This window comes from Haliotis cracherodii, unplaced genomic scaffold, assembly GCF_022045235.1.
Source record: "Haliotis cracherodii isolate W230 unplaced genomic scaffold, xgHalCrac1.p SCAF_7, whole genome shotgun sequence".
Lineage (NCBI taxonomy): Eukaryota > Metazoa > Mollusca > Gastropoda > Lepetellida > Haliotidae > Haliotis > Haliotis cracherodii.
The window spans coordinates 21,956,989-21,970,639 of record NW_027266330.1 but is presented as its reverse complement, the minus strand read 5'-3'; the positions used below and the strand labels follow the sequence as shown (position 1 = coordinate 21,970,639).

General features: G+C 40.4%; 1 protein-coding gene across 3 annotated transcripts in view; it reads right to left on the bottom strand.

Annotated features, from left to right (window-relative positions):
- The window catches only part of LOC139447451 (tyrosine-protein kinase Fgr-like), a 107,558-nt gene that overhangs the window by 60,278 nt on the left and 33,629 nt on the right, over positions 1 to 13,651 (bottom strand). Inside the window, exon 1 of one of the 3 annotated variants that reach the window (XM_071228801.1) lies at positions 6,968 to 7,327. The exons of the other annotated variants lie outside the window; for them this stretch is intronic. Coding sequence (XP_071084902.1) covers positions 6,968 to 7,031 — 64 coding nt within the window. The 5' untranslated portion in view covers positions 7,032 to 7,327. Of the gene's footprint in view, positions 1 to 6,967; positions 7,328 to 13,651 lie in introns of those variants that run through there. 3 annotated transcript variants of the gene reach the window in all.

Here is a 13,651-nt window from a genome sequence, read left to right as displayed (position 1 = left end):
CCCCCTAAAAAGAAGGCGTTCGTCACAAAGTGTTCATTAGAGACTACTAATGGATTGAGTGGTCAGGTTCAGGGACTTTGATGATGGTGTGTCAAGGCAGCCCAACAGTGGGGATCGTTGCTCATAACATCAATCACACTGTTAGAAACTAACATTTTTAGTCTACTCATCCTTATAATGATAACATATAGCAAAGCCCTTAACAATGGCAAATTTCTACTGGTCCTTATGATACCTTAACTACTGGGCAGTTTGGCAAGGACTACAGGATTAGTGCCAATTTCTATCGCTGCAATCACTGGATTGTGTGGTCCAGATTATTAACAGGGTGCCATGATATAACTGGAATACAGCAGAGTGGGAGGCTAAACAATAGACACACAAAGTATTCATCATCACAGCCGTTCAAATGAGTGAGTGAGTTGGGTTTAACGCCAACTTTAACAGTATTCCAGTTATATCACGGCGTATCAACTTAATATGGGAGGAAAGCCCGAAGTGATGCACTCAGACGTTTACCACTTCGGTGAAACCCAGGAGCACGGGTATGGTGCTGACAAACCCCGAAACATAATTGGGGTGAACCAGGATTCGTACCCACAATCATAGGTTTCTGGCGTGCCCAAGGGACGCAACTCTGCACAGCGAATCACAGTGCCTTAGACGACTGGGCCACCCATAGCCGTTCAAAACAGAGTAAGGCCACAGAGAACTGTCCTGTTCATAGAGTCTCCAGGTAAAAGAGTTCCCAATCATGGTTTCTGACATTCCATTATGGAGGAAACATTGCCACTGATTTATCCCATACTGCAGCCAACATTTCATTCAGCAGAGAACACCTAGACTGTCTCACATTCCCCAAACACAGGGCTAACATAGACTAATATCTAGTCTCTGAAATGAACATATTTTACGGATAAAAAGTTGTTAAATTATAGTAATGAAACATGATAAAAGGGAGGCCAGAGACTCTTCATTTTCAGATTTTCCTGATAATGCAGTAATCTAGACTTGCGAAATATTATAGACTTACATGTGCTGTATTGGGTATATTTGTTTCAGGGTCTGTATGACAGACTATAGCCAACATTTTATTCTGCAGTATAGAACACCTTTGTCTGTCTCACAGTCCTGAACCACATTATTGTCCCTTCCCCCAGCTCTTACTGTAACACTACAGCCGTAAATGAAGCAAGTCTAGATTTCCACAGGTTCTCACATCTACTAGCACTGGGGCTCCTTTTCAATTTAAAGTAGTTGCTTGTCCCTATCAAAATTATAGATTTTCAGAGACTAGCATTAGTCTAGAGGACACCATAGGAACGAGAAATCCGACCCCCAGGACCCCCTTATATAAGAATTATTAATTTATGAATCAATGTATAAAAACGTATCAGGTGACAAAACAGTATTGATGGTTTTTCTGAGACGTCCTAACACTGTTCATTAAACCATCCAACATAATCCACCTTCCCCTTTCAGTCATCATACAGAAATAAACCTATTGATTCATCTCATAACATGGTGCATAATTTGATTACCTGTGAGCTCTGCAACGCAACATGGCAACTGAATTTCAAACATTAATTATCGTTTCAAGAAACATCTTTCCGTTTTTTTACACAGCCTCATGGTCATACAATTTGTCCTTCAATGAAGGTTCAAACTCTGATGAAATCATAAAAAATATAAGACGATTCCTGATTCATAGTCACTCACAATATGATTAACACTGACAAGTTTGGTTGAGTTTTATCAAATCCGTAATCACATTCTGCTACAGAAATCTGCCTCTGTCGAGTCGAATCTAGACGGCGTCTGATCAACTGCATTCATCTGTTTATCAAAGACAAACTTGTGTTTCACTTGTGAATCCTTACAAAATAACCAAATTAATTATCTGATGAGAATCTTATTTAGCATTCAAGAATCTTTCATTGTCCATACTTTGTAGAAAACACTCCATTTTTATTCGTTGTTCTTTTTAAATACTTACAAAACTTCTTTGACATCATTCTAGAGTCAGGGAGGGTAAGTTCCATCAGTCTGTGGCTTAAGGCCCAAACAAAAAAACACTGGGCTTTTTACTGTCTGGATGTTTAACCAAACGTATGTAACGCTCAGGTGATATCCCAAATATGAAAGTACAAACTGAAGCTGACACATTAGGTATGTCATATGTGCAAGGTTAATGTGTGTTGATGGGGTGGGAAGATTATAAAGCCTTTTGGGTTCCACAAGGGCAGTTTTGAAATCATTCTACTGAAATGTTATGAATCGCTGTTCAAAGGGCATTCCAAGACAGGTGAGTGAGTGAGTGAGTGAGTATGGTTTTACGCATTTAGCAATATTCTAGCAATATCACGGCGGGGGACACCAGAAATGGGCTTCACACATTGTACCCATGTCGGGAAATGAAACCGGGTCTTCGGCTTGACGAGCGAACGCTTTAACCACTAGGCTGCCCGACCGACCCTCAAAGACAGGAGACAACACAGTTTTTCCTCCTCAATGTGAAGACTACTGCCAGAGTAATACAAACCAGCTTGTTAAAAGAAAAGTAAAGAAGAAAATAAAAAAGACTGTCGTGTCATTTCAGGCCAAACAAAAAAGACAACAAACATTATACCTTTTGGGGTGGGTGGGGGGCCTAGGCCACAGTCCATAGCCAGAGACATATAAAATTAAGCTTGACTAATAAGCACTGATAATAGTCTACATAATAACTCACAAATCTACTGAAAATGAGACCTGTGAAGATCCGGGGTAGAATAGGTCTTCAGCAACCCATGCTTGCCGTAAAAGGCGACTATGCTTGTCGTACGAGGCGACTAACGGCATCGGGTGGTCAGGCTTGCTGACTTGATGCATGTCATCGATCACAATTGCGTGGATCGATGCTCATATGTCAATCACTGGATTGTCTGGTCCAGACTCGATCATTTACAGACCGCCGTCATATAGCTGGAATATTGCTGAGTGCGGCGTTAAACAACAAACAAACAAACAAACAAACAAACAAACAGGCAAACTGAAAATGATGCTAGGAACCAAGTTGGAGCTAGTAGATTCAACATTTTCCACACAGACTAACAATTACACCGTTCCACTTTATGCCCTGGTACTGTATTCCACATAATAAGCGCCTAGGGCGCTCCCAAAATTAGAAATAGGGGGGTCTTATTAGAATATTATTTTGGTGAAAAACAACAGAGTTGAAAGATCGTAAATTTTGTGGTTTCTGCTGACAGCCTGAAATGTTTATATGCGACAGATATATTTTTCCAGAATTTAATTGCCCATAATTTAGGGTGCATATAACAAACGTATTACACACGAATATATGTCTTGTATACATTTATCAATCGGAAGGGATGTTAATTGGGATTGTTCACTAGACAATAAATTATCAAATATCGCCGTAGGCGCTTATAAGAGCTGGGCGCTTATTACGTCGAATACGGTATATTAATATTCCTTCTACATCTTGGCATACTGGAACAGAAATTGATCGACAAGAAATAATACTGGTTTGCCTTTAACAATGACATGAACTTCAAGTCAAACATTTCTAAAAACAACAGAATTAGAAGCACTTCAGGGTGAGATATGATTTGTACTTTTATATCTATGTCCGGCATACCTAAAAAAGCAGAAAGAATCTGTACGACACCATCACTCTATATCACTGTCCCCCACAATGCAGCCACAGACACCTCCAGCAATACCAGCATCCATTACCTACACAATCATATCTCAGCAGATGCAATCCATCTCTTGTCTTCCTTCAAGGTTGTTATCTAACATACAGCGATGCTGAACAAATGTCTCTAAATCCACTGTGTCTGCAACAGCTAACATTATTACATGGTAACTACATCATCGTGGACATTTGAGACCTAGATAAATAGGTATGTATAGCCAGGGACACTGGTTCCATGTTAGAGAACACAGGCTAAAATTACCTGTCTGGCCAACACTATACGTTTATCAAGCGAACATCTACCATGTCTATTTGCAAAACAAAATGTTTAAATACTAGTGCTGGGACGAGTCCAAATTTACTGCCAGACTACCCATCCCCCTATTACCTGACCCCAACCGGGTATCCGCTGTAGGTCTGAAGAGATGGGTACAAAATGTCTGATTGGGAAAATTTGACCGTAGCCCTAGCAAAATGTATTTAGATACACCTACATTAATGATCTGGTCTAGACTAACATATAGTCTCTGAAATGAACATATCATACAGAAAATAAAAATCTAATAAAAAGGGAGCCCAGTGATTCTCTTCACCTGATACTGCAGTAATCTAGACTTGCCAAACATTATAGACTTGCATGGGCTGTAGTTGATATAAATGTATCAAGGTCTGTAAGACAGACTAGATCTGGTCATGCATACACAGAAGATGACTGAAGCTTTATCTTTCATCAAACATATGATAGTCAGAAGGAATGTGTACATAGTCAGAAAGAAATGCGAACATTAGTGACTTCTAGATCATTTTTGTGGTCATTAAACAATATATCATATGACAAACCACGGGTCAGGTAGACGTTAAACCCCATTTCACCTCACCTCACCTCAAATTATGGATATAATAATTTCTATCACATAACAAAAATATTCTGTATTTTAAATTCATTGAGTTAAGAATATCATCTTCAACATAAAACATGGGTCAGCGGACTAAACTGTACGACCTGGAGGTCAGGCGATTCAGGCATGGGTCTTTAATGGAGCAGAACAAGAACCAGCGAGTGGGAATGAGTTTGCTTTTAGCCTGCTGGGGCATCTATCCATCCACATCCTCCGAGGAGTCCCCAGTCCTGCATTCTGACTATGGAGTTCTTATTTTTAAAAATATATTTTACTGAATGCCAAGGCAAGTCTAGATCGAACTAAACCAAGTGAAGTCTAGTTTCCTTGATTCCACATGAAAACAGTAGAGGAGCTAAAGTTCTATTGAGAACAAAAAAAATATTGAAAGAAATGTTTTCCTTGATTAAGTGTCAATCTAGGAAGACACCATCAGTGGATTCCATGCATAACCATATTGGAAATCAAACCGGGTCTTCAGTGAGACCAGTCAATGCCCTAACCACAAAACTACCCCACCCATCCCGAAAGAGTATCATTATATATGCATGTATATATATTCACCATACTATCACATTGATACAAACCCTAAGGGTCCTCCGATTTCAACAATATATTTCAACAGTACACATTTCACAAACAATATGCACACATTACCTAAGGTTCGTCCGATTTCAACAAAATGTTTCAAAAGTCCACATTTCACTAACAATATTCACACAATATACAGGGGAAACACTATGAGTCATATCCAACTATTCCACAGCAACTGTTGGACCAGTTCTTCATGTACAATAACTACAATTAGGGAGAAAATAACCACATTTAGGTACAAAATAACAAGTTCCTCTAGATTTTCCAAGTCTCTCAATGGACAAGTGGCTATGTCTAAACCTGCAAATGATGCATTTGGAAAATATCAGTATTTCCGCATAACTTCAGTTTGAATCCAAAGCTGCAGCTTCACCTGAGTGTAATGTCGGCCGAAGTCGGAAGGTAAATCATCTACCCAGCCTATGGAGAGGAAGCAGGCAGCCTTCTAACAAGCATACCTCCAAGATGCGCCCTGCTTGAAGACAGGATATGGGAAGTCAGCTCAATTAGCCACCAAAAACACAGATGCAAATCCACCGTAAGATCCCTGTCTACTAAATAATATACATTCCTCCAACATCCTCTGGATAACAGAATACATCTGTGATTACTTCAAATGGTCTGCATGGGAAATAATCACAATATTTTTAATTTATTTACATGATGTTTAACAGAAGTCCATCTTTCTTAATTTAATTGGTCCATGATCAATTTGTCTTTCCTGAAAATTTTCCATGCGAGGAATCGAGGGGGGTATTAATTCATTCTAAATTACCATAATGAAGTAAGACAGGATCCAACTGACATTTGTCCTTAATTTCAAACACTAACAACCAATCATGAAATATAATCAAAAGAAAGAAAGTTTTTATTGTGTTTTGAAAGTAAAGGAAACTAATTACTTAATAACTGAAAAGATACCCTGTCAAGATGCCAAGTTTCCAATAAAGTACTGAACTGACATCATCCATTTTAAACCACAATAATTCACTGATACAACTCCATGATGCAAAATTACATAACGCAAAATAAGATACCAGTGTGAGAAATATTGGATTTGAGACACTTTCACAATACAGAAGCCATGTCAAAGTAGAGAATAAGGTTCAAACCTATGTTTGATAATGACAAGTGAACACACATACCACTGGGCCCATGCTACTTACTTAACAATGACCTTACAGACTCCTAGTCCTGCACCATGACCGTGGAATATATTCATTGTATGAAAAAACAAAATCTTGAAATGCATACAAAAGCAAGTCTAGCCAGCTCAAGCTAGCTCTGAAATCAGCATAGGGATTTTTTTCATATTTTTAGAGTCAAGAAGGCTATTGTGTAATATAAGATTTCAGAGACTAAATATTAGTGTAACAGACTCTCAAGCCCTCCAGATACAAAATTCAAACAAAAAAGCAGATAAAAAAGCCCAGTTAGAACTAAACGGAAAAGATTTACCAGCCCGGGTCAAGATAAAATGACCTTGTTATGTTAAAACAATGGGGAAATTTGGAAATTTCTACTAATGAATTTGTACCAGCCTCAGGCTTGCAGGCTGGTGTTAATTTCTAACCCTGAAAAGATCATTGTACGATCCAAAGTGGACGCGAAGTATACAGGGTTTCAAAGTCTTCAATGCAGTTTCAAAGAGTACTGGATAAAGACACAGACGTACGAAGTACTGAGCATGATCAGCTTGGAGGTACTCTCCTCACGACATGAAATAATCCCCGAGCGGAATTCCATGGAACACGTCAGAGTGAGAACGTACCTGACATGATGTTGATGCCCTCCAGGTGATCTTGCTGCTTCATCTTGAGGCCGAGACACGGCATTGTTTCAGTGCCCCCAGCTCCCAGGACTTGTTTCACAGACTAATGATCCTGAGGGTAACTTACAACATCAGCACAAGGTGATCAAATTGTACGCATTGTGGTCTTGAGCATTCTAGACGATGGTTCTCTTGAACTGATGTCTTCAACGAATTAGGATCAATTGTTTTTCTCAAAAGTTGTCAATTCACAATCCAGTTTACACAATTTAAAGACAAGTTTTTCCAGATTGAGCCCCATTGATCTTGATCCGATTCTTGAATCAGTTGTCAAGCTATTTTTATAGAACTTGTCCTGGACGTTTGAATTAAATCTTACGGTCCACACAAACAGAGGGTGCCACAAAAGGACTGAATATACAATAGTGTCAGTAAGTTTGTCAGAATCCTCGAGTTTTCTGACCAGTCCAGACTGAAATGTTTAAGGATGCTACCAGGTGGAAATCCCCCTAGCTTCTGTCTGTCCTCTCAAGAGGAAGGGAAATTACATAACACAGCTATCTCGACTTTACACTTATCTAGATTAGATAGTTACATCGCCCGACAGGAACTGAGGCTGATTTCAAACAATTTGCCGGCTGACTGTTGAGCAAGATCTCATTAATAAGGATCTTGTTACGAAGTCACAAAGTTGTTCAAAGATGACGTTGAGTTTTTCTATTCTAACATTGAAGCCGGTTTGTTTTTTCACTGTTGGAGAAAAGTGCACCTTCTTTCTGTAAACAATTTGCCAAATTCCTTAATATTTGTTCAGGTGACGTGTACTTTCACAAAGAGGAAACTGTGCCAACATTATGTCACACCTAACGATTAAAGATGAATGACTTCAAATACAAATTGTTCTTTTAAAAAAGTCCACATTTGCAACACGAATCACACAAACGTCAGTCCAACTATCAGTCCAAGTTTTGTTAAATCCACACTGAAGTCCGCCATCATAAACAAAGATATGTATCACAATCAGTCATCCTGAAAAATGGAATAATCCTTGACAGAACTTTCAAAAAATTTGGCTAAGTTCCTGCGCAGAAGAACACCAAGCTAATCCTACACATTACTCCATGCCATGAATACGATCACCCATCAGCCACCACCGATTCAAACACTCGTCTACAGAGCTGTATCCATACGAGTCTACTTCCCCCCAAACATCTCACAGGATGCGGGGGGAAAACTTCCTGTCTTGAGAGACGGAGCCAACTAGAGGCAAAGGCCAGATACAAACAGTCCGGCACAGGTGGGCCCACACAATGGCTCCCTCCCCCCTTCCTCACCCCCCCTCCCCTCCTTATCAAGGATGCAGAAGCACTTCGTCTGTGTCTGTTGTTTTTCATGAGATTTGATTCCCTCATTTAAAGTACAAATAACCCTTGGAAGACGGAATACCACAGTTACCTGCAAAATTGTGGGCATTTTTTACATGTTTGTCAAGCAATTGTCTGGCTTCGGACAAGCTTTACCAGATTATGATAACGTTAAACAGAGAGCTTTCGGCAGCTTTAGAAGTATTTGCTCTACAAATTTGGGTGGGCGTTTAATGAAAATTGACAAATGAATATTTATTGTTAGTTTATCCCAAACCCATATCCATACTAATCCTCTGGGGCACTCATCCAAAACACAGCCCACTTTCTTTTCTACATAACAATTATCCAATTTCATTTGCACCAACTTTCAAAACAAAATGCCCCCACATCCACAAGACCCCATTACCCCCCAGGAACCTCTATTCATTCTCCTCTGGTACACTGCTGGAGACAACATGACTTTCTAAATGACATTCTCCTGTAACATTACCAAATTTGAAACAAATAGATCATTTTGGATGACAATCAGTCAAACTAGAAGCCCGGGAGACCTCCAATGATTAATTTCAAGGGTCCTGACAGGAAGTATGAGGGTCCTGTTAAATGATGAAATGGTGTAGTGTCATGTACTGTATTGCAAGATTTGATAATTAAATTAATTACTTGACCTTTATATTTCTTGTCAAGACTTTGGCAAAATGACTATGTTTGTGTTTTCCATGGGTTACCATACATATATTTTCTGCGTCCATTGTATACATTTTTGCTTCATGGAAAACCAAGAAAAACCAACAGCCTGGAGTCCCACCTAGTCAAATACCCCTCCCTTCAGGACTGATACAAGGCTCCTCAAAACCACCACATTTCCACCTTCACCCTTACCCCCACCCCCACCTCAACCCAATCTTTACACCAGCCCCCACCTCAACCCCATCTTTACACCCAACCCCACCCTTACACCCATCCTCACCCCAACCCCACCCTCACCTCACCCCCATTCCCCAACCCTCACCCCCCCTACATCCAGGAAATGGATGCCATCAATGTTTATGTCATTAATCCAGGCTGTCCATCACAATAGGTGGCAATTTCCTTACAACAGCCCTCATTACACAGCTCGCATCCCCACCCCCTCCCCTACATCCGCGTCCCCAACCCCATCCTCAGACCCCAACCCCACACCTCACCCCAACCCCACACCTCACCCCAACCCCACCCTCATCTCACCCCCACCCCCATCCCCCAACCCTCACCTCATCCCTCACCCCCCTACATCCAGGAAATGGATGCCATCAATGTTTATGTCATTAATCCAGGCTGTCCATCACAATAGGTGGCAATTTCCTTACAACAGCCCTCATTACACAGCTCGCATCCCCACCCCCTCCCCTACATCTTCCTCCACACACAGTGGTTCGGTCCCCCACAGGATATCCTGTGAGGCAGTGTTACACACCCTGTCAGATAAACTGATTAACAGCCTACATATCGGAATCAAAGACCTCTGGCTAAATATTGAGGTATCTGATTATATTCTGACACTATCCAGCTACTTATGCAATCTCTTATCCTTCCAAATAGACCTGATAATGGTCCATTAACTCTGGCTGGTAAAAACTCCCTATTCAAGGTGGGTGTTAACAAATTCCAGAACATGTATCCTTATCTGTGTTTATGTTCAGTCACATCAAAATGTCACCACATGATGTAACTATCAGGGATCAAATGTAGTACCAGTATTAAAGCCCTCAACAAGAACAAAGTGTCACATGGAATATGAAGTGTCCTACGTGCTTACAAGATACGATGCAATCAAGTAGGTATATCAATACTGGAGGTGTATTATGAACAAATATCACAATAGCAGATACACACTGCAAGGAGGTATGATAACTAAAGGATATTGAGGTTTACAAACATGCATACTATCCAAAAGTAGTTAAAGGACACCCAATTCTTTCATATAACTGCAGTGATCTATCGTGGCATGCCAGATTAACTATAGAAAGACAAAAGAATAGGGTGTTCTATAACTTCTTTTGAGTACAAGTAAATTTTTATCAGTACACATTTCAATACCATTAGCCATGTTAGCTGTGATATCAACACAACATTTTAAGTTCGCACGTTTCTGTTTTCAAACTTATTTCATACCAGTTTTTTAGGGATGATTCAAAATAAAACTAACTGACAGGAAAAAAATTGCATGAGCTCAAAAGTTTATGAAAGAAATCAACATTTGTCTTGAAGAAAATCCAAGGCCCATTATGTGAAGATAGAATTGTGAGTCATTTATGACCAATGATAAAACCCATCATCACTTGTAATGACACCATCTCACAGATTTTTAACCTCAAACACCATCTCTAACTATAGAAAAGTACTAAGCACAGTCTCTTAAAAAGCCTCATCTCATAATATTGATGATGTTCAACATTCAAAGTATATGGAAGTATTAGCACTGATTAACCTAAAAAATCAATACATTCTATAATTAAGACCTATCATGTGTTACTAAATACTTAAAAGGCAAACTCTTTTAGTTTTCTCTCCATATAATATAATATTTCTATAAGCAAAACCTTTTAAGACTCAAGGTTGCATTACCTAATCCATTAGCCAGCTTCCATTAAAACCATCCCATTTCCTTCATCAGGGTTTTGATGGGCTGCAATTGAAAACTTCTGAAACATTTAATTCAAGTCAATAGACAACTGGACGCCACAAATTACCGAGTGCACAGCAACCCTAGGCATTTCCTGGATGACCACTGGGCCTACCTTCATCACTGTCCAGTCACCATGGCAACGAGGTGGCCATATTTATCCATTAATAAACACTAGAGCTCCAGTGACCATGGCTAATGTAACGACTGTTATGACGGGCTGCAGTGACTAACACCACAAGGGCTGGCCAGAGTTATCAACCTTTATTGACAGAGAGAATGTGATTACGAATATATTGTAAAGATTCTATAGGATGTATTATTCAAGCTACATTGGGTATTATCTAAGCGACGACCCCTCAAAGGAAAGCGATGCCCTTCTGCGTTTATGCATGTATGTCCACAGATAGTCAGATGAGCCTTCAAGGGGTGAGTAGAAGACAATTTAATGCAGCCTCATTTCTTTAACAGTGACCTCTGGTTTCCTGTTTACATACTGAGATGAAATAGGCCTGGATAGAGGCCACGACAATTGCTGTTGAAATCATCAAGTGTGAAACCGGGCACCAGAAATAGGTATTTTATTAGACAACATGGGGTCATTTGAATTGAAAAAATGACATTGTGGTAACGTATTTTGCAGTGGTTATCAAAGGAAGTGTTGCACCTCGATGACACAGGATGGGAAACCACATCTAGGTCATGATGTAGTCAATGTCACTTTGTCATGCAACCACATGGCAAACCCTTCATTTCTCAAAACATTTAAAGGTACACAGCCAAATCATGTGAGAATGACAGGACAAAATTTAGACAGTTTTCGGCATAACATGTCCACAGTATCACCATGGCTTTCTGCATTTGGGAATCAAACTTTTAATTTATCATCCTTGAGTGAGTGAGTGAGTGAGTGAGTGAGTGAGTGAGTGGGTGGGTGGGTGGTGAGTGAGTGAGTGAGTGAGTGAGTGAGTGAGTGGGTGGGTGGGTGGGTGAGTGAGTGAGTGAGTGAGTGAGTGAGTGAGTGAGTGAGTGAGTGAGTATGTTTTACGCCGCTTTTAGCAATATTCCAGCAATATCACGGCGGGGGACAACAGAAATGGGCTTCACACAATGTACCCACATTGGGAATCGAACCGGGGTCTTCGGCGCGACAAGCGAACGCTTTAACCACCAGGCTACCCGACCGCCCCTATCATCCTTTAGATGAAATCATGTCAGAGACTATCTTCCGTTTGATGAGTGAGGAATGCAATTTTGATCTGCTTGATTAGCATTGAGATGGAGTGAGTAAGTTGGGTTTAACGCCACAACTCTGAAATTTGCTGTGCAGAGGTGCACCTATGGGTGCGCCAGAAACCTATGATCGCCAGGTTTGTCAGCATAATTCCTATGCTTGTGGGTTCCACCAAAGTGGTAAACGTCTGAGGCCTGCATCACTTGGGGCTTTCCTCCCATTAAGCTGACACTCTGTGATATAACTGGAATACTGTTCAAAGCTGCATTAAAACTCACTCACTCACTCTGCATACTAGAGCTATATCATAACAGAGTGTAGTCAACCCTCAACTAGACAATCTAGTGAACTAATAGTTCAATCTGTCAGCATGGCCAGAAACGCAATCTAATTCTAGTAATATAACTCATGGAATACCCATTGATCAATTTTACAACAACAGGAAATTAAAAAGCACAAATCTAATATTTCAATATGGCCACCAACAACACAAAGTAATTCATACCTTCTCAACCTATACTGAATCCGAATTCAGAATGAATTCCCGATCCCAGTACTCAAACTGTGGAAAATCAACATTTGGACAGTTTTACCACCGTCAGTACAAAGACGTCACTGTAACATTGTTCTGAAAATACGCTGGTGTTTGACAATGGGAGACGGAGGCAAGATGGGCTGGCAGGATGGGTGAACACTCTGATAACAGTGTCAACACTGGCGTCTCTATATAGTGCCGGTCTCAGACACAAGAATCTTAGGGTATCACAACATGTCCAGCGTTAGAAATTGGCACTAGTCCTGTAGTCCTTACCAAACTGCCCAATAGTAATGTTATCCTAAGGACCAGTAGAAATTGACCCATTTTAAGGGTTTTGCTATATGTTATCATTGTTAGGACTAGTGGACAAAAACTGTTAGTTTCTAATCCTGATGTCGAGTTTAGAAACTGGCACTTATTCCATAGCTCCGGTCATAGTGAAGAAAGACACATATGTCCATAGTAGGGCGGGGGCGGGGGCGGGGACAGGTAGCTCAGGTACTCGGGCAGGGTGGGTACTGAGAAGGACCCGGGGACCCACAGGACTACCCGGACCCATGGTTAGTCATGTAATATATTGTTTAATGACAAAAATTCTCTGTAACCACATGGTTACACAAGTCACAAGTGTTTGCATTCCTTCTGACTTATATATGTTCGAATAAAGATAAATCTTCAGTGTATGCATGACCAGATCATTTTATATGTGTATCTACATACATTTTGATCAGGCTACTGTCAAACTATTCCCAATCGGACATTTTGTACCTCTATTTTGACACCAACAGTGGGTACCCGGGTGGGGTCGGGTAATAGGGGTGTGAGTACCCAGGTAGTAAATTTGGACTCATCCTAGCCCTAGTCCACAGTAGATTGTCAC